General features: G+C 40.7%; 1 protein-coding gene across 2 annotated transcripts in view; it reads right to left on the bottom strand.

Annotated features, from left to right (window-relative positions):
- Nucleotides 1-22,613, bottom strand: part of CDK5RAP3 (CDK5 regulatory subunit associated protein 3) — a 47,459-nt gene that overhangs the window by 10,529 nt on the left and 14,317 nt on the right. For both annotated transcript variants that reach the window (XM_070727414.1, XM_070727413.1), the window contains exons 6-10: nt 14,369-14,547; nt 13,156-13,292; nt 11,515-11,659; nt 8,886-9,011; nt 6,963-7,029 (exon numbers count right to left, since the gene is read on the bottom strand). In XM_070727414.1, coding sequence (XP_070583515.1) covers nt 6,963-7,029; nt 8,886-9,011; nt 11,515-11,659; nt 13,156-13,292; nt 14,369-14,547 — 654 coding nt within the window. The remainder of the gene's footprint in view (nt 1-6,962; nt 7,030-8,885; nt 9,012-11,514; nt 11,660-13,155; nt 13,293-14,368; nt 14,548-22,613) is intronic.

Raw genomic sequence — 22,613 nt, 5'->3', positions numbered from 1 at the left:
ATAAATAAATAAATAAATAAATAAATTTCAGTATTCAACCTAGCTCCATGCTCCTCACAATCACCAATGGAAGCTGCAGACAGCAGGTGTTGTACAAAGATGGGAACTAATATGAGTGCAGAATTATCCTCTCTAAGCTTACTGCCCAAAGTCTAATTCTCATGGAAATTTTATACATCTGTTTAAAGCCTCCAGTGCAATGATGGTGAACTTTTTAGACACCAAGTATTCAAACTTACACACGCAATGCGGTAAAAAGTAAGATCTTTTTCTTTCATGAGTTTCTGTTTCGCCATTTGCAGGGAAGCAGATGTTCATGAAAGAAACATCACGAAGATCTGATCTGGAACAGAGGGTGCATGTGCCAGCAGAAGAGGCTCCGCATGCCACCTCTGGCACATCTGCCATAGGTTCGCCATCACAGCTCTAGTGAATATCCGAAACCAAGTGGGCTACGAAGTTTTTCCCATTCACATGAGAAAAACTAAATGTAACAATTCATAACATTTGCTTAATTCTGTATCATAAGCCGCCCCGAGTCCTCGGAGAGGGGTGGCATACAAATCTAATAAACGAATAAACGAATAAACGAATAAACGAATAAACAAATAAACAAATAAATAAATAAATAAATAAATAAATAAGGATTGCGGATTCGAGCCTCCTTGGTGTGGGAACTAACAATTCCAAAATTTAATACTATGTACTGCATAAGAACACAATTTTTGATTATCATAAAAAGAATGCACAGAAGGAAATCCTATTTCTACATAGTGACTAGGAGGGATTTTGTATAGATGTTAGATTTTCTCTGAAAACATTGCATGAAAGCTGGCTGGATAACTTTGAACCAGTCCAATTGATTTTACAGGATTGCAATTATAGGGAAGGAATATTATGCACGCTTGCGTTAATTATAAAGTAATAAAAGTATGATTTTTTAAAAAATCGAATAAAATAAATAAATTGAGATAGAAACTTGTATAACTGTATTTATTTATTTATTAGATTTGTATGCCGCCCCTCTCCGTAGACTCGGGGCGGCTCACAGCAACAATAAAACAATGTACGACAAATCTAATAATTTAAAAACACTAAAAACCCCATTATTAAAAGCAAACATACACACAAAAATACCATGCATAAACTGTATAGGCCTCTGTATGGGGTGGGGGCAGTTCTAATCTCCGGGGGGGGAGCTGGTTCCAGAGAGTCGGGGCCGCCACAGAGAAGGCTCTTCCCCTGGGTCCCCCCAAACGACATTGTTTAGTCGACGGGACCCGGAGAAGGCCAACTCTGTGGGACCTAACCGGTCGCTGGGATTCGTGCGGATAATGGATATCAGAGGTGAATAATAAAATAACAGAGTCGATAGGGACCTTCAGGGTGTTCTAGTCCAATCCCCCAGTGCTCAAATAGCAAACCTTATACAACTTCAGACATGTGGCTGTCTATTCTCTTTTTTAAAGCTTCCAATTTTGAGCATCCACAACTTCTGGAGGCAAGTCATTCCAGTTATTAATTGTTCCAAATGTCAGGATTTTTTTTTAAAGTTCTAGTTTGCTTCTCTCCTTGATTAGTTTCCATCTATTGCTTCTTGTCCAGCCCTCAGGTACTTTTAAGAATAGGCTGACCCCCTCTTCTTTCTGGCAGTCCCTTAGATACTGGAAGACTGCTATCATGCCACCCCCAGTCCTTCTTTTATTAAATGAGACATAGCCAATTCCTACCATCATTCTTTATATGCTTTAGTTTCCGGGCCCCTAAGTGATACCAATAGGTTATCTGTGGTCATTTCCAACCTACAGGGCTTTCCTCCCACATTGCTTATGTCAATGGTCCATTCTAACCCAGAAAAAGTGCTCCATTCTCAGATTGGAACATCAATACCAAATCAACTCCATTTCAAGTAGTAGGCTCAGGACTACCTTCCACATTGGTGGGGATGGGGATGGGACAAAACCAATACAGTGGTACCTCTAAATACGAGCTGCTCCACATGCGAGTATTCCAAGTTACGAGCCGCGATGCGAGCGAAATTTCTGTTCGACACCCGAGCTCAAATTTGTGATACGAGCCGAGCTTCAGGATGCTACCGCTAGTTGGCGCATCGCCTCTCTGACCCAGAAGCCCCTTGCTTCCGGTTATCTCGGCCATTCGCACGTGTTAGCGCACAAAACAAAGTTTTATACCATTTAACTATGGAATTGTTGTTTTGTTTACATTTATGATAGTTTAAGAAAGTGTTGTTTACGTAGCCTACAGTACACAGCCGCACTCGTCTGTTGCCAAGGTAAGGTTATTGTACCGTGTTTTATACATTTTCTTATTGTATTTTGTACATTTCTCTTTTCATTATTTACTTTATTGTTTATTTATACGTGTTGCATATACATTTATTAATTAAAAACGTCTTTTTTCATAATTTAGGCTAACTTTGGGACTTTTTTGAGGGCTGGAACCAATTAGAATTATTTACATTAACTCATATGGGGAAAATTCATTCGAGATACGAGTTGATCTACTTATGAGCTCGGGTCTGGAACGAATTAAACTCGTATGTCGAGGTACCACTGTATCTCAATATAAAGGTTTGCATTTTTGGCAAGTCTTCTGTGATTGCAAATCAGCTAGTATAAGGAACTCTGACCCCTATTTGATCTTGGTTTAAGATGACCTTTTGAATTCATTTGAATTCAGATTTATTTCTCAGGCTGCTGACTTAAGAAGCAAATTAGCAGATTAATAGCAAATTAGCAGATTAATTAATCTACGTATGACTACCTACTCTGTTCTTAGCCAATCGGCTATCTCCACCTGGTGACCTCCAGATGTGTTTGAATCTATCATTGCTAATCATAGTCAAAGACAAGTGGAATTATTTCACAGCCTTATATATTATGAATGATGGCTTGAAGCAATAAATCCAGCACTGAAAGAAGCTTCCTCCAAACAACTCAATTAGATGTTTCCAGTTCATATGCTGGCAAGAGAAAATCCATTTTGACGAGTTATCACCAGCAATTTCAAATATGAATTTTAGCGTTGAGAGTTACATCTATGTACCACCAATGGATAAAGCAAGGAACAACCAACACAACTTGAAAACAAATAGAAGAAATTCAAAAAGAGATAAGTATGAACCACTGTTACAGTAAGAGACTATCACTTTTACCGGTCCAATCGTGAAACCCATAGAGGGGGTGGATTTGCCATCTTCTACAAAAAAATCACTAAACCTTAAAAATATGCAAGTTAAACATGAACTCAGTCTTCCAGAAATCATCATCTGCGAACTGACCTTAAATACCACACTTTGCTTCCTACTTTGCTAAAGAGCCCAGTTACAACACCCCACATGTGAACAAGTTAACTTCACTACTAACATGGCCAGCCTCCAACCCACATCCTCTAATTTTTCTTGGCGACCTCAATCTACCTCATATTAATTGGACTCTAAATGAATGTACAACAGAACCCACAACTCAACCTTCTACAAAGCTATTACTAATCTAGGGCTCAAACAACTAGTAATAAGCAATGCTAGACTCAGCAATTATCTCGTTTTTCACCTTTTGCAACATTTACACTCAATTTATGGACTACAAACAATAGAGCCCTTTTCCTGCAGTGACCAAAGCATGATTGACTTTTGTCTCAATGTAAGAGAAGAATAAAAGCCCCCTATTCCCTCATATGACTCTATGTTCTGGTCAGGGATTGAAACAAAAGTTGTTACAAAGGCATGAATACATACTAAAATGTTCTTTGGCATGCTAATCTGCAGTTAACCTTAATAAACAGAATATGTCTGGCCAATATGTGGAAGACACAGGACAAGCTGACCTGATAAAGATATAAACTTGGAACATAAGTGGAAATATAAGTGAATGATCATCTCAGATGTTGGAAACTACCAAAATCCAGCTGAATAAGAGCCAAAAGATGTAAAAATTTGCCAATAATGTTATATAAGACTGTTTTGCAATGGAGGAGTGTCTTAGAGAGGGAAGGTCTACAAAGGACAGAGAAAGAAGTATAAATATATGGCATATGGTATTTGGAAATTACCTCTGTGATACGGATATTTATTCTATCCCCAGGTCGGTCATGCACACGTCCTTAAAAATAAAAAGCTTTTTCTTTTATTATTCTTCTGGATTCCTGTTATTTTATCTCACATGCAATACACGTCCTTGCACAAATGACCACAATAAAAGCATAACCAATTACAATTTTTAAAAAGCCAACTATGATATCACAGATGCTGACCTCTCATCTCTTGATTGGCAAACATTTTTCTCTTATTGTAATACTGTACTGTTGAAGACTACTACAATATCTTTTTACTCAAAATGCAGAGAGTCATTAAATTATATGCACCACTAATTATCACCAAAACCAAGAATAACTAATTACCCATAAAAATAAGAAAGCTCTAATCCAAAAAAAGATCCCTTTGGTGGAAAAACAAAACTGGCTACATTGCTAACTTTAAAAGCTGCTACAAAAATCTATGCCACTAATTAAAGACTAAATGTATCAATTATCACATCAATCAAGAAGAAAACCTCCTGTGCACAAATTCCACATTGCACATGTACCTTCTACAATTTTGTAAACAACAAACTCAAAGACTCGAGATCCATTCATCCATCTCTCTGGAACCAACTACCCCCCAAGGTTCGTACTGCCCCCACCCGACTGGCTTTCCAAAAAGTCTTGAAAACCTGGTTCTGCTGGCAGGCCTGAGGGCCATGAGAAACTGACATTCCTCCTGATTCCGGCCTCAATAAGATATGAATTGGGTTGTAAGATATTGTGTGACTGCATGAATGAGTCTGAATGAGTCTGTTTTATATTATTGTTATTGTTGTTTATTAATTGCACATGGTTTTTAAAAAACTATTCTTATTGCTATAAGCCACCCTGAGTCCCTCGAGAATGGGTGGCATGCAAATTTAAACAAACAAGCAAACCCCACACCCAAATAGTAAAGATAATAATAATAGTAATAGTAATACTAATAATACTAATAATACTAATAATAATACTAATACTTATTATTATTATTATTATTATTATTATTATTATTATTATAAGCCACCCTGAGTCCCTTGAGAATGGGTGGCATGCAAATAATTGGAATCAATCGTAAATCACCTAGAAACTAACAACCTACTCTCAAACAAACTATTTGGTTTCAGAAAAAAATTATCCACTAATCTGCAACTCCTACACTGCAAAAACATAAGAACTTCACAACTCGACCAAGATAAATCAATAGATGCAATTTATATAGATTTTTGTAAAGCCTTTGATTCAGTAGTACATGACAAACTACTTCGAAAACTAAAATCTTATGGCATCTCTGGTCCTTTTCATTACTGGATAATTGCGTTCTTGTCAAACAGACTATAAATGGTTAAAATAGGGAGTGCCCTAATCAAATCCTACACCTGTCAAAAGTGGTGTCCCTCAAGGCAGCATTCTAGGACCAACACTATTCATTCTTTACATAAATGATCTTAGTGATCATATTATAAGTAACTATGTTCTCTTTCCTGACAATGTTAAACTATTCAACACCACTGACAATACTCTACCCTTCAAAAAGACCTAGACCAAGTATCACAATGGTCTGATAACTGGCAACTTCCAATCTCAACCAATAAATGCTCTGTCTTACACATTGGCAAAAAGAATCAGAACAGAAAATACAAACTTGGAGGATATAACCTTGCAGATGACCCTCGCTCTGTTAAGGACCTTGGAATACTCATATTTAATGACCGAAGTGCCAGAGGCCATTGTAACAACATTGCCCAAAAGGCACTAAGAGTTGTTTATCTAATACGTAGGTTCTTCGCTGACAATATTAAACTGCTAACCAGAGCATACAAAACATTTGCCAGATTAATTCTCAAATATAGCTCGCCTGTCTGAAACCCGCACTGCATATCAAACATTAATACAATTGAGAGAGTCCAGAAAAATTTCACAAGAAGAGTCCTTCACTTCTCTGCTTGCAACAGAATACTTTATTCCACTCCGACTTGAAATTTTGGGCTTAGAAAACTTAGAGCTATGTCGCCTTCAATCTGATCTAAATGTAGTTCATAAAAACATCTACCATAATGTCCTACCGGTTAATGATTACTTCAACTTCAACTGCAACAACACACATGCACAAAATAGATTCAAATTCAATGTAAATTACTCAAAACTCAACTGCAGAATATAGGACTTCAGCAAGAGTGGTAAATGCATGGAACACACTGCCTGACTCTGTGGTTTCTTCCCCAAACCCCAAAAACTTTAACTTTAGACTTTCTACAGTCGACCTCACCCCATTCCTAAGAGGTCTGTAAGGGGCATGCATAAGGGCACCCATCAGGTCTACCGTCCCTGTCCTACTGTCCTATTGTCCAAATTTACCTATACCTACTTTGCTTTTGTTTACGTTTATACTGCATACAAATCAAATAAATAAATAAATAAATACCTATTATTTATTTATTTATTAAATAAATAAATAATTATCTTGTACATGTTTTGACAAATAAATAAATAAATAAATAAATAAATAAATATCGTTGGATAAGGATCCCACAACAGCAACAAGAATCACATAGACAATACCGCCCTCTTGTGTCTAACATTTACATCTCTCTTTCACATCAGGCCCTCTTTTAATTACAGCTGGGATAAAACTTCATGATAAATTTGCAGGAACAGCTTTTCTGTGAGAGCTGAAGTGCCCTAAGAAAGGATAAACTGTTCAAGGAAATGGGTCTCAATATCTCCTATGTCTGTCAGTTCTCACCTTCAAATGGCCCTGGTGTTCAAATAGTTTCCTCGTTGAGGCCAGTTTTGGACGGGGAAGACTTTATTCCCCAACGAGCTTCACCCTAGTTCATACGAACGCATATTGCCCTCCTCCTAGCAAGACAGGCACTTACCCTCACTTAACATTTGAGCCGTATCACCCTTCCTCTCTCCCCAGTCAATGCCTGAAGAGCTGCTCTCCTATGGGAAGGAAGGCATAGGCTGTTTCAGTGGATTTGTTTCTGCAAAGTTGGCACGAGCAAGTGATGGTGATGACACGTGGCAACAATACCCAAAGCTAACAGATTCACGATCCCAAATGTTACGTTTGCATTCCTGGCCCATTACTATATGGATGCACATAATGCTTGCATGAAATATGGGCTGGTTCATATGTAGAAGGAAGGTATCTGTCAGAAATTTAACTTTAACTATAAACAAAAAGTGTGAATTCGGTTCATCAAAAAGAGGAAGTCTTCCATGAATGCAATTTAAATCCATTTTCCTTTACCAATCTTGATCCAGTTTTAAGTATGGCTTAGGTCAGAGGTGTCAAACTCAAGGCCTGGGGGCCAGATCCGGCCCACGGGGTGTTTAGATCTGGTGTGCAGGGCCGCCTTTAATAACAGCAAAAGACTGGCCTGTGGTGCTTCTGCCAGTGAAAATGGAGCTTGGGAGGGCTGCCCACAGCCTTCCTGAACTGTTTTCACTGGCAGAGGGTTGCAGGAGGCCGTCGTAGCTGAAAATGGAGCTCACAAGCCCATTTTCACTGGCAAAGCACTCAGGCCACCACCGGTGCCCCCGACACGAGTGACGTCTAGCTGGCCACGCCCTCCCAGGCCCACCAAGGTCAAACACAACCCTGATGTGGTCCTCAATGAAATCGAGTTTCTCACCCCTGGCTTAGGTGTATTGCACTCTAGCTTAATTCTGGCTTGTCTTTCTTATTTTACCCATTAATATATTATTAATAGAAGATCCATTGACATCAATATTAAAATTAGTAGAATTAATAGAAGAATATGGAAAAGTAGCTGGTTTGAAAATTAACAAGGAAAAGACACAAATGCTTGTAAAAAACATGACGGATTTACAGAAAAAAACAACTAGAAAAATTAACAAATATGAAAATTTTAAAAAAGTAAAATATCTAGGCATTTGGATTTCTGCAAAAGTTATGTCTTTGAAAAATGATAATTATATAAAGCTATTAGGTCAAATTTAAAAAGATTTGGAAATATGGAATAATTTACAGTTATCTCTAGTAGGAAGAATCTCTACAATTAAAATGAATATTCTTCCTAAAGTATTATTTTTATTTCAGGTAATTCCAATAAATCTAGGCGGGAATTTTTTTAAAGAATTAACTAAGACTACTAAAAAATTTATATGGCAAGGTAAGAAACCAAGAATAAAACAAAGCTCACTAGAAGATCGGAAGGAGAGAAAGCCTAGTGCTGTATTTGAGTACAGTGTTCCCTCGATTTCCGCGGGGGATGCGTTCCGAGACCGCCCTCGAAAGTCGAATTTCCGCGAAGTAGAGATGCGGAAGTAAATACACCATTTTTGGCTATGAACAGTATCACAAGCCTTCCCTTAACACTTTAAACCCCTAAATTACCATTTCCCATTCCCTTAACAACAATTCACTCAACATTATTACTGGTAATCACCATTGAATAAGACACTTAGTGATCTTGATATTTATAAACATAATTATTTATTAACAATGATTATTTTTTTTGTTATTTATTTGCAAAAAATATTAGTTTGGCGAAGACATATGACGTCATCGAGTGGGAAAAACCGTGGTATAGGAAAAAAACAGCGAAGTATTTTTTAATTAATATTTTTTGAAAAACCGTGGTATAGGCTATCCGCGAAGTTCGAACCCGTGAAAATCAAGGGAACACTGTACATTCTCTTTTTAAATTGTGTGGCTATGTACCAACATAATCCACATATAAAGTGCAGTGAACATGTTTTCAACAGCACTTATGAAACTTGCACGAATACAGACTTAAATATACTAGTAGGTAGATATGGAAGATACGCACTTGAGCTTCTGGCTCCAAAGAAATTCCCCAGTCTATCTCCTCATTTCCTTCTTCAACTGAAATACCATAATCTATTGCCTCAGAGATAGAAGCTGTTTCTTCTGTTCCACGGTCACCCCAGTCAATCTGCAATGGAAAACAAGCACGGGATCTATCACTAAATAATTTGGGAGAAATCTCATGATTTTAAGGTGTTTTTTCCCTTTCAGATCAACTCCTATGCTTTAAACCCTTGTGTCTTTTTATTTTGAACTCCTAAACGCAGTTTACATGGTCATGATTTTCACGCTTTTTATTCTTGTTTACAGAACGTGAAAATAGAAAATATATCCCTTAACATTTGAAAGCTTGGAACTTTCTGTGCTGGCCACTTAGAATGTTGATTATCTGGGCACCCATCTGGCCAATAAAATGAGACAAATTTCAGATATATGAGGACAACATGGGACTATTTTAGGATAATTATTTCTACAGATGCTGCGTTTCTGTTACAGTAAGTATTCTTCTTTGTGAAATACCATTCCCTTAGAGATGAAATGCTCTAACATTTTTATTACAATTCTGGCACATATTTTTATTCATTTCCGCATCTGATACCTCATGATGGTAATCCTCTGTTAGTCATAACTACTGATTTATATTGTTTGCATATTTTAATATATTTTAATATCTTTAATGCTACATCAGTTTTAGGACATTTTAAATTATGTAACAGTTAGTATAAATACCTTTTTTGTGCAAAACATATTTTAATATGTGCAAAACATATTTTAATATTTAATAGTGCCTGAAACTGTATGGCTAGCCATATCATATGTAATCATAGCTAGGCTGAAGTTCTGCACCCTTCTTCTTTTTCCCATTAGCAGATGTATATAAATCAATAAAAATGTGCAAAAGTTTCCATTCATACTTCATCTAAGCACAGAGTTGAAATGTGTAGGACTGGGACACCAGTAAAAGGGCAGGCCAATAGAAATGGCAGCTAAAGAGATACAGGAAGACTTGGATGGCCATTGGCCATTCAACATCAAACAACAGCAGTGAATTCTGGGAGTTGAAGTCCACAAGTCTTAAAGTTGCCAAGTACGAAGACCTCCATTTTAAGGATGTATTATCACTAATGCCCAGAAAAACAAAAATGTTTTTGGTTTAAGTTTGACCAGACTGCAATCACTTCTCAGAATTCTCTGGCCAAACTTCTGAGCCCTAATAGATTTATTTTGTCAATAGACCAAAACACATTTTTGTATTTTTAGACCTACCCTAACAAATCATACATTGTATTTAGTGAAAAAGAAGAAAATTCTGAATCTAAAGCAGACCCTCAAAATGGACAGAAAACAATTGTATGGTTCCATTCTCATATTCACAAAGAATTTGAGGTAAAGCTTTTATATTGGGTGAGATCATGCAAGGTCATGGGGTGAGGTACGCCGATGATACCCAGTTGTACATCTCCACCCCATGTCCAGTCAACGAAGCAGTGGAAGTGATGTGCCGGTGTCTGGAGGCTGTTGGGGTCTGGATGGGTGTCAACAGACACAAACTCAACCCTGATAAGACGAAGTGGCTGTGGGTTTTGCCTCCCAAGGACAATTCCATCTGTCCGTCCATCTCCCTGGGGGGGAATTATTGACCCCCTCAGAGAGGGTCCGCAACTTGGGCGTCCTCCTCGATCCACAGCTAACATTAGAAAACCATCTTTCAGCTGTGACAAGGGGGGCGTTTGCCCATGTTCATCTGGTGCACCTGTTGCGGCCCTATCTGGACCGGGAGTCACTGCTCACAGTCACTCATGCCCTCATCACCTCGAGGTTCGACTACAGTAATGCTCTCTACATGGGGCTACCTTTGAAGAGTGTTTGGAAACTTCAGATCCTGCAGAATGCAGCTGCGAGAGCAATCATGGGCTTCCCCAGGTATGTCCATGTTACACCAACACTCCGCAGTCTGCATTGGTTGCCGATCCGATTCCGGTCACAATTCAAAGTGTTGGTTATGACCTATAAAGCCCTTCATGGCATCGGACCAAAATATCTCCGGGACCGCCTTCTGCCGCACGAATCCCAGCGACCAGTTAGGTCCCACAGAGTGGGCCTTCTCCGGGTCCCGTCGACTAAACAATGTCGTCTGGCGGGACCGTGGGGAAGAGCCTTCTCTGTGGCGGCCCCGACCCTCTGGAACCAGCTCCCCCCAGGGATCAGGACTATCCCCACCCTCCTTGCCTTTTGTAAACTTCTTATAACCCACCTTTGCCGTCAGGCATGGGGGAACTGAGACATCCCACCCCTGCCTTTGTAGCTGTATGTATGATATGTTTGTTTGTATGTTTTTTTATATATTGGGGTTTTTAGGCTTTTTAATGTAAAATTGTTATTTTACACTTTAATATTAGATTTTGTTTTTATCATTGCCGTGAGCCGCTCTGAGTCTGCGGAGATGGGAGGCATACAAATCTAATTAATAATAATAATAATAATAATAATAATAATAATAATAACAACAACAACAACAATAATTTAAAAAAAAACAAAAAAACATAATATTTTGTGAAGAGAGAAAAAAGGTGTTTTTCAGATAGATTCAGTATATATTATCCGGTCCCTTTGGTCTCCTTCATACTCACCGTCTCCACTTCAACCATTTCCTTCCCATCCGCTGTCTTTGGCCGTTCCACCAATATTGGTTTGACTCCTCGCCTCCACTCAAATATAGTGGTGTTGCCTTTAGCCTGCACATGTCTCAGCAATGGGACTACTTGTTCTGTAGAACTAAAACACACAAAAGGGTGCCGCACTTTGCACTTTACTAAAGTTTGTAAAAGCAAAGGTGATCTTCATTCTCTTGGAAATACATCTATTTATTTATTTATTAGATTTGTATGCCGCCCCCTCTCCGAAGACTCGGGGCAGCTCACAACAGCAAAACAGTACAAATCCAATAGTTAAAAACAATTTAAAACCCTTAATATATTTTTTAAAAATCATACATCTCAGATAAAACCATGCATAAAACGGAACCGGACCAGGGGAATCAATTTCCCCATGCCTGACGGCAGAGGTGGGTTTTAAGGAGTTTGCAAAAGGCAAGGAGGATGGGGGCAATCCTAATCTCTGGGGGGAGTTGATTCCAGAGGGTCGGGGCCACCACAGAGAAGGCTCTTCCCCTGGGTCCCGCCAGACGACATTGTTTTGTCGACGGGACCCGGAGAAGGCAAACTCTGTGGGACTTTACAAATTGAAGTAGCTGTAAAAAGAACTTTATGTGTGGGTTGTGGGGTGCTTGCAAATTTCATTCCAGGATCACAGGGACTAATTACAGGGCTCAGATAAATGAAGCAGCTCACATAATTTTCAAAGGGGAAAAATATCTAACTAATCCATGTTTATCCGACTAATTAGTAAAATCACTGACCATGTCAACATTTCCCAGGGTTTCTGATAAGAGCTTTTCTAGCTCAGCTTGAAGATGCATATATTATTCTTCTGAAGAAGAGCCTCTCTATTCAACCATGTATATTACATCATACAACCTGACCTTATCTGAATGGGACCACTGGGTTATTTATTTATTTATTTATTGGATTTGTATGCTGCCCCTCTCCGTAGACTCGGGGCGGCTAACAACAGTAATAAAAAACAGCATGTAAATCCAATACTAAAACAACTAAAAAACCCTTATTGTAAAACCAAACATACATGCAAACAAACATACCATGCATCAATTGTAAAGGCCTAGGGGGAAAGAATATCTCAGTTCCCCCATGCCTGACAGCAGAGGTGGGTTTTAAGGAGCTTACGAAAGGTGAAGAGGGTGGGGGCAATTCTAATCTCTGGGAGGAGTTGGTTCCAGAGGGCCAGGGCCACCACAGAGAAGGCTCTTCCCCTGGGCCCCGCCAAACGACATTGTTTAATTGACGGGACCCAGAGAAGGCCCATTCTGTGTGACCTAACTGGTCGCTGAGATTCGTGCAGCAGAAGGCGGTCCCTGAGATAATTTGGTCCGGTGCCATGAAGGGCTTTATAGGTCATTTATAGGGTTACCTAAAGCCTCTTCAAACCAGAGATGTTTTACAGTCCTCTTAATTCTGATTTCTCTCTCTCTCTCTCTCTCTCCCACTCCCTCTCCCTCTCTCTTTACATGGAGGCCCACTTTTTGGCATAGAGCTCCTGTCCCTTTCCAATTCATTCACAGATTTTAAAGAGTGAGGAAAACTGTATACTTCTCCCAAAGTAATTCTAAACCATTCCAGCTAGTAAGTACCTACCCATCGCAAACAAATTGCACACAGGCCTGGTATAGGTCGATAGCTTCCGAAAGTCCCTTGGCACCAGCTCCAATCTCTTCCAGTTGTGATGGCAAGTCTTTCACTAAAGCTAGGAGTTCTTGACGTATATCATCCCCCTGGTAGAAATGGGACATATAAAAACAAGTGGACAATGTTCAAAAGAAGGTTTTCTAAAGGTATAACAAGCAGGAAGAGGGAGATTGTGATCCCCTTATATAGAGCGCTGGTGAGACCACATTTGGAATACTGTGTTCAGTTCTGGAGACCTCACCTACAAAAAGATATTGACAAAATTGAACGGGTCCAAAGACGGGCTACAAGAATGGTGGAAGGTTTTAAGCATAAAACGTATCAGGAAAGACTTAATGAACTCAATCTGTATAGTCTGGAGGACAGAACGAAAGGGGGGGACATGGTCGAAACATTTAAATATGTCAAAGGGTTAAATAAGGTTCAGGAGGGAAGTGTTTTTAATAGGAAAATAAACACAAGAACAAGGGGACACAATCTAAAGTTAGTTGGGGGGAAGATCAAAAGCAACATGAGAAAATATTATTTTACTGAAAGAGTAGTAGATCCTTGGAACAAACTTCCAGCAGACGTGGTAGATAAATCCACAGTAACTGAATTTAAATATGCCTGGGATAAACATATACTGTATCCATCCATACAGAAAATAGTATAAGGGCAGACTAAATGGACCATGAGGTTTTTTCCTGCTGTCAGTCTTCTATGTTTCTAAGGCCTCATGAGTTTGGAGCTTAATTCTGAAGCTACAATCATTAACACCCCTACCCCCTCCAAGCATTATTCCCCCGTGAGAAATAAATGTGATCTCTGAACGTTTTGCCTTATCTCCAATTCTTTAATGGGAAGGGAACCTGACAAAAAGTGACTGTGGGATCGTGACACATGTCTGCAGGGAGTCCGTTGTTTCCAATCAACCCTATATTCTAAATATAATTTACTTTTTTTTTTTAAAGTATAATCTGTGCCGCCTTCAACACACCTAGACATATCACAAGAATAGGATGCAATCAAATTTAAAAATTCATCAAGAGCCATTTTTCCCTACTGCAGAAAAAGAATCACAAGGCAACAAATTAATTGAACTGGGGATAAACCCCATCTTCTGCCAAAATGTTCACGGTAGACTATAATTCTGGGCTTGGAGAGAAGCATCCCTTTATACCGAAATTCCGTACTGCTTGCAGGAACCGCAGAAACGCTCCTTCATCTCAGCCGCCGCCATCTGACACTCCTCCTCCTTCCGTATGTATTCTTGTTGCATTTGCTGACATTTGCTGATCTGTTTCTTGAGGGAGGGGATCTCATAGTTGACATTTCGCACCAGAAGGCTGGCCAGTTCCACTGCAGGAGAAAATTAAAAAAAGAGGCAATGTGTTTCTTCCTGCTTCTGCCTATGAGCAAACGCCTGATGACATTTTGGTAAGGAAAACCGTACACACCCAATCAAAGCAATACAGAACAGGAACAGGCAACAGGAACAGGCTGCCGATCGGTTTCTGGTCACAATTCAAAGTGTTGGTAATGACCTTCAAAGCCCTACATGGCATTGGACCAGAATACATCCGGAACCGCCTTCTACTGCACGAATCCCAGCGGCCGATAAGGTCCCACAGAGTTGGCCTTCTCCGGGTCCCGTCGACCAAACAATGTCATTTGGCGGGCCCCAGGGGAAGAGCCTTCTCTGTGGTGGCCCCGGCCCTTTGGAATCAACTCCCCCCAGAGATTAGAACGGCCCCCACTCTCCTTGTCTTTCGCAAATTACTCAAGACCCACCTTTATCGCCAGGCATGGGGGAACTGAGACATCCTCCCCCAGGCTTTTCTATTTTATGTTTGGTATGTATGTGTTGTATGGTTTTAAATTGTTGGGGTTTTAGATATATTTTATTTTAATATTAGATTTGTCTCACTGTTATATTGTTTTTGTATTACTGTTGTGAGCCGCCCCGAGTCTTCGGAGAGATGCGGCATACAAATCTAATTAATAATAATAATAATAATAATAATAATAATAATAATAATAACAACAACAACAACAACAACTTTTCATTGGCCAGGAAATATATGTCAGGGTCAGGGCCACACCTGACGTAATATTCCAAATTGCAGAGAAAAGAACTGTAATCAATGTAATGACTTTAACAAGGTAAAATTTCTTAGTCATGGTGAATCTACAGATTGCAATATAATTTGATTGGCTGAGAAATGTATATACCATAATGCACCTTTGCACAGGTGTAGCTTGTGAATTAGTATGGTTTAGAGTGGCTAGAAGATATTGTGGCTAATGTGGATTAGTGTGGCCTTTTTGTGGCCTGTGGTGGCTGAAGAATATCATGGCTGAAGACTTGTAGCTGAGTATTGTAATTGAGAATAGTAAATAGAGATTTGTGAGTTTTTTGCATAGTATCTTCTAGAGACAGATAGCTACAGTGTAAATAGTTAGTGTAGGTTTGCTATGAAAGAAGTAAATACAGTGGTACCTCGGTATTCGACCATAATCTGTTCCAAAAGTGTGGTCGAGAACCGATTTGGTCGAGTTCCGAATTAATTTATCCCATAGGAAATAATGGAAATGGGTTTAATTGGTTTCCAGCCCCTATTTCCTTTATTTCCTATGGGATAAGATATGAGGTCTAAGCACTCCAAGCTGTAGTTAGGGGGGGGGGGACAGTTTCGGGGGGGGGGGGGCTCCTTTCCTCAGTGGTTCGTCTTCCCTTTAAGCAGTTACACCAACTTTCTCTTTCCCGAGAGTAGCGACGGCAGCAGAGGCTTTCCTTAGAGCAGCAGCAGCGCGGGAACGTGAGATGAGAAAGGGAAGCCTCTGATGCTCCCGGCGCTGCTGCTGCTCTAAGGAAAGCCTCTGCTGCCGTCGCTACTCTCGGGAAAGAGAAAGTTGGTGTAACTGCTTAAAGGAAAGGAGCTCCCCCGAAACTGCCGGTATTGCAGCCGCCCCCCCCCCCCCCCCCACTCCCTACAGCTTGGAGCACGACTGGGAGGCTGTTTAGTGGGCGGCCAGAATGGGCGTGTCGGATTCCGACTCCCATTCCTTCTCACCCCGTCCCCTCATTTCGGATAATAAACAAATTTTTCTGTAGCTGTTCGGTATCTGAATTTTTGTTCAGATACCAAAGCAAATTTTTGCCGAAAATTTTGTTCGGTATCCGAAATGTAGGAGAAAGGAAGCGTTCGAGTACCGAGGTACCACTGTATTTTCCTAAGAAACACTGCTGTACTTGTCTTCAATTATCTTCAAGACTACAAGACTATTGCTTTGGTTGCACTGATGGATAATCTCTGGCGGGCCCGGGATAGAGGTGACTCCTCTTTTCTGGGGCTACTTGACCTCTCAGCAGCTTTCGATACCATTGACCATAGTACCCTTCTGCGACGGCTAGAGGGATTAGGAGTGGGAAGCACTGGTTTATGGTGGTTCTCCTCCTACCTCTCTGGCTGATTGCAGTCAGTGTTAGTGGGAGGACAGAGGTCAACCGCTAGGCCCCTCCTATGTGGGGTACCTCAGGTATTGGTCCTCTCTCCTCTCCTATTTTTTTTAATTATTATTATTATTATTATTATTATTATTATTATTATTATTAATTTTTAATTTATTTATTAGATTTGTATACCGCCCCTCTCTGGAGACTCGGAGCGGCTTACAACAATACAGAGTACAAATCTAATGGTTAAAAAAGGACAGTTTAAAACACTTATTATAAAACAGTCATGCATCCCAAACAAACCATACATAAAATGAAACGGCCCGGGGGAATCAATTTCCCCATGCCTGATGGCAGAGATGGGTTTTTAGGAGTTTGCGAAAGGCAAGGAGGGTGGGGGCAGTTCTGATCTCCGGAGGGAGTTGGTTCCAGAGGTTCGGGGCCGCCACAGAGAAGGCTCTTCCCCTGGGCCCCGCCAGACAACATTGTTTCGTCGATGGGACCCGGATAAGGCCAACTCTGTGGGACCTAATCGGTCGCTGGGATTCGTGCGGCAGAAGGCGGTCCCGGAGATATTCTGGTCCGATGCCATGAAGGGCTTTATAGGTCATAACCAACACTTTGAATTGTGACCGGAAACTGATCGGCAACCAATGCAGACTTTGGAGTGTTGGTGTAACATGGGCATATCTGGGAAAGCCCATGATTGCTCTCGCAGCTGCATTCTGCACGATCTGAAGTTTCCAAACACTCTTCAAAGGTAGCCCCATGTAGAGAGCATTACAGTAGTCGAACCTCGATTTAATATCTACATGAAACCGCTGGGCAAGATCATCCGACGATATGGGGTGAGTTACCAACAATATGCTGATGATACTCAGCTGTATATCTCCACCCCATGTCAGTTCAGTCAAGTGGTGGAAGTGATGTGCCGATGTCTTGAAGCCGTTAGAGTCTGGATGGGGGTCAACCGGTTAAAACTCAACTCTGACAAGACTGAGTGGCTGTGGGTCTTCCCTCGTAAAGGCGATATCATCTGCCTGTCGTTGGTACTGGGAGGGGAAGAAATTTTCCCCTTGTATAGGGCTCACAACTTGGATATCCTCCTCGATCCACATCTCTCGTCTGTGGCTAGGGGGGCTTTTGCATAAGTTCATCTTGTCTACCAGTTGCAACCCTACCTTGGCCAGGAGACGCACCGCAGAATCACTCAAGCCCTCCTCACCTCCTGTCTTGTTTGTTGCAATGCGCTCTATATGGGGCTACCCTTGAAGAGCGTTAAGAGATTTCAGATGGTGCAGAATGCAGCAGCATGTGCAATAGGTGTTGTTTATTTCCTTTAAAGCCCTAAATTACCCCAACTTTACGCATGCTGCATTGGTTGCCAGTCGGTCTCTCAACGCAATTCAAGATGTTGGTTATTACCTTTAAAGCCCTAAATGGCTGAGGGCCAGACTATTTTCGGGACCGTCTCTTCCCTCATACCTCGCTGCGGCCAGTAGGGGCCCACAGAGTTGGCCTTCTCCAGGTCCCATCCGCCAAACAATGTCGGTTGGTGGGACCTCGGGGAAGAGACCTCTGTGGCGGCTCCGACTCTTTGGAACCAACTGCCTCCAGAGATCCACATTATCTCCACCCTACCGGTCTTCCGGAAAGCTGTTAAGACCTGGCTTTTCTGGCAGGCCTGGAATTAGGCTTTGTTTGCAAGTGTGTATGTTTTTTATATTACTGTTATTATTGACTTTTATCATTAGATTTTAACAATAGCTGTTTTTATTGTTGTTGTATTTATTCCGATTGTGTCCATTTGGAGTAAGCAGCATATAAATACAATACATAAATACAGTTCCTGATATCCTGGTCTGAGGCAGTCTGGCTACCTGCTCTAGCTATCTGGTTGGGCTAGCTTCTGCAAAACCCTACTCCAACAACATTGTTGTGGTTAGCTCTGGCCCAGCTCCTGCCCCAAGGACTGTGGATGTGAGGGAGACATCCACATGCTGCAGGCCTGTTTTGCCCCCAGTGGAATCTGCTGATGAAGGCTCCTCTGACCAAGAAGACATAAGTGACAGGGAGGAGGAGAGTGTGGCAGACAGCTCAGAAGGAGATCAATTATCTAGCTCCTCCTTGGATTCAGAACAAGAGTTAATGATACAGCCACGCATGCGGAGAGCGATGCATAGGCAGCAACAACTGAGAGATTATTATCAAAGAAAATGAGGCCACCTGTGGTTGGGTGGGGCTGTGGTAATTAGTGAGGCTGCTATAAATAGCAGTCTGTGGTTTTGGCCATTGTGGAGGATTATCTGATCGTGTTTCGTGACTGCTTTACTGACTTTGACCTTTTGTGTGCTGATTTTTCCCCACTTTGAAACTAAACCAGAGCAAAGTGTGTTTCACTTTGTGAAAGAAGGACTGTGAATTGCCTCACAGCTGCAAGCTAAGTATCACAGAACTGATAAGGGACTTGTACAAATTACCAGTTTGTTTGGAGACCAGTGCTCTTTGCTATACCAAAAGAGGGCTTAGTTTAAGTGAATTTTCATTATAAAGAACATTGTTTTGAATTTTCAAACGTGTGTGTGTTTGAAATTTGTACCTGTGAATTTTTGGGAGGAGTCTGCAAGAGAGCCCAACAGAACAAACATACCTATTAAAAGTACCATGTTTTTCAGCTGGAAGCCTCCATACTCTATCTTCACAGCAGAAAGAATATTGATTTACCAGAAAGGAAGACCATCCTGATGTTAAGTTCACAATTACTCCAAAAAATGAAGAGTGTAGGGAGGGGGGGGGATCATAAGCAGAAAAAAGTGCAGCTTCCCTAACTTGTCAAAACTAGATTGCCAAAGCTAAATGCAACTAATATTAGAGATTCCTAAACAAGGGAAAAGTGTGTATCTGTATACAGATATTTATAAATGTATGTGTGAACATTCCAGAAGCCATGCTCCAAAAAAAGAGAGCAAAGTTGGACCAACATACACGTTCCCTCCCACGCACATGAATTAATAACTACCAATTAAAATTAATTGCCTATAAATAATACACTCCCTTTATAGGATTAATTGATCTCCATCTGTATAGAGCAACCTACTCTCATAGTCTACTCACATGCACAAGCACCTTCTAGTATAAAGGAGCAATAAAAAAGAATGGATAGTTGTACTGAGACAGGAAAGAAAAGAGATTGTGGGAATGGAGGTGAAACAAGGGAAGCGTAACCAGACTGGGAGAAGAAACAGGGGGAAAAGCTCTGTCCATATGGTAGGCAAGAAATTCAAATTTACAGCATAATCATCCCCTGCCAAGCAAAGACTAATCTTCAAGGGACTCATACTTTTCAGTACTGGTAATTCGAACCTCCTACTCACGACAGTTGGTTAATATAAACAACTGAATACAGAACTAGCCATTTGGTAAGAATAAAGCAGATGTTGCTTTAACTTCCATGGCAAGCAGACTAAAAAAAAAGAATTGAGGTGGGTTAATTTAAGTCTGCCTATTTTTTTCTTCTTTGAAGAAAGAAACTTGTGAAATGAGAATTTGGGGAGGGGAGAGTTAAGCCACGAAGACTATTTTTAACCAATATGTTAAATATTGCTAATATTTCATAAACTGTTCATAAAGTGAGCCTAAGGAGAAGGGCGGCATTTAAAAAAAAATCAAATAAATAAATGATAAATCCCCAAATATATTTCCAGAAAGGAAAAGTCACCTTCTAAACGCGAGGCAGTAGCTGACTTACAGCAAGGTACACAAAATACATCTCTCTGAAATTTACATTGAGTTGTTTCTACGGCTTTTAAATCCTTGAACACACACAACTATTTGATATAAACCAAAGGCTCAATACTTTTGCATTAACACATTTTGTTGCTGCAGGAAGAAAATTAATGCCTCTGCAAATTGTTTGACATTTCTGAGGCTTGACTAGTTGGTTCTTCAAATATTAAGGAAGATTGGAAATTAACTCCAAATATTTGAATTGTTTTTTTCATTTAATGTTGATTCAGTTATCTTATAATCTACAGTTATCCTTGGAACAGAATCAGGAACAATTTTAGTTGCGGAATAATGTTCAAAGTTGCTTTCCTTAGGCCAGTGATGGAGAACTTTTTTTGGTTCGTATAACAAAGGGGGGGGCGCGTGTGTGCTTGCCTACCCATAATTTCATGCTGCCCCCACTGCATACGCCCGTGACCGCCTCCTCCCATTCCTGGCACATGATGGCACGCCCGTTTTTCATTCTCCCCAGGCTTCAGAGCCTTTCCAGGAGCTTGGGGAGGCCAAAAACAGCTTCCCCTAGCCCCAGAGGTACTCAAATTCTAAATTAATCCTTACTGGTGAATTTAACATCAGAATTATCTTCTTCACTCTTATTATTGGCGGGACCCAGGGGAAGCGCCTTCTCCGTGGTGGCCCCGGCCCTCTGGAACCAACTCCCCCCAGAGATTAGAATTGCCCCCACCCTCCTTGCCTTTCGTAAGCTTTTGAAAACCCACCTCTGCCGCCAGGCATGGGGGAACTGAGATACTCTTTCCCCCTAGGCCTTTACAATTTTATGCATGGTGTGTCTGTATGTATGTTTGGTTTTATAATAAGGGTTTTTAACTGTTTTAATATTTGATTGTTATATGCTATTTTTATCACTGTTGTTAGCCGCCCCGAGTCTACGGAGAGGGGCTGCATACAAATCCAATAAATAAATAAATAAACAAACAAACAAACAAACAAACAAATAAATAAAATAAATATTCACCCCTTGACTAACATGCCACATACTTTAGGATAGGTGTCAGCAACTTGCGGCTCTAGAGCCATATTGGGCTCTTTGGGCCCTCTGCTGTGGTTCCCTGTTGGGTGACCCCACCACTGGCTGGCCCCGCCTTTCATCCTCCCCTTCCAGTCACTCCTTGCCTGACCTGAGAAGGTAAGGGGGATGGTGGGAGATGGAGAAACGGCCAGGGTAGAGACAGGGAGATATAGAGAGAGGGTGGGAGAAAGAGAGACATAGAGAAAAACATAGAGGGAGGGTGTGAGAGAGAGATATGTCAAAATGATTTTGTTATTCCTGGTGCTTTTTAACAACCAGTTATCTGCCCTAATGGTGCTGGACAGGTTAACCATCACCGCTCTAGATTAAGAAAGGACAAGAAAGAGCCGAGGTGGCGCAGCAGGTAGAGTGCAGTACTGCAGGCCACTAAACCTGACTGCTAGATCTGCAGGTCAGCAGTTCAAATCGCATCGCAGGCTCAAGGTTGACTTAGCCTTCCATCCTTCCAAGGTGGGTAAAATGAGGACCCGGATTGTGGGGGCAATATGCTGGCTCTGTTAAAAAGTGCTATTGCTAACATGTTGTAAAACCGCCCTGAGTCTAAGGGGAAGGACGACATTAAAAAATTGAATAAAATAAATAGGTAGGTAGGTAGGTAGGTAGGTAGGTAGGTAGATAGTTAGATAGATAGATAGATAGATAGATAGATAGATAGATAGATAGATAGATAGATAGATAGATAGATAGATAGATAGAAAGATAGATAGATAGATAGGTAGGTAGATTTTTATTTTATTTATTAATTTATTTATTTATTTATTTATTTATTTATTTATTTATTTATTTATTGGATTTGTATGCCGCCCCTCTCCGTGGACTCGGGGCGGCTAACAACAGTGATAAAAACAGCATGTAACAATCCAATACTAAAACAACTAAAAAACCCTTATTATAAAACCAGACATACATACAGACATACCATGCATAAATTGTAGAGGCCTAGGGGGAAAGAATACCTCAGTTCCCCCATGCCTGATGGCAGAGGTGGGTTTTATGGAGCTTACGAAAGGCGAGGAAGGTGGGGGCAATTCTGATCTCTGGGGGGAGTTGGTTCCAGAGGGTTGGGGCCGCCACAGAGAAGGCTCTTCCCCTGGGTCCTGCCAAACGACATTGTTTCGTCGACGGGAACCG

The sequence above is a fragment of the Erythrolamprus reginae genome, chromosome Z, assembly GCF_031021105.1.
Source record: "Erythrolamprus reginae isolate rEryReg1 chromosome Z, rEryReg1.hap1, whole genome shotgun sequence".
NCBI lineage: Eukaryota > Metazoa > Chordata > Lepidosauria > Squamata > Dipsadidae > Erythrolamprus > Erythrolamprus reginae.
Note: the sequence above shows the minus strand (reverse complement) of the source record. Positions and strands in the feature narration are given on the sequence as shown.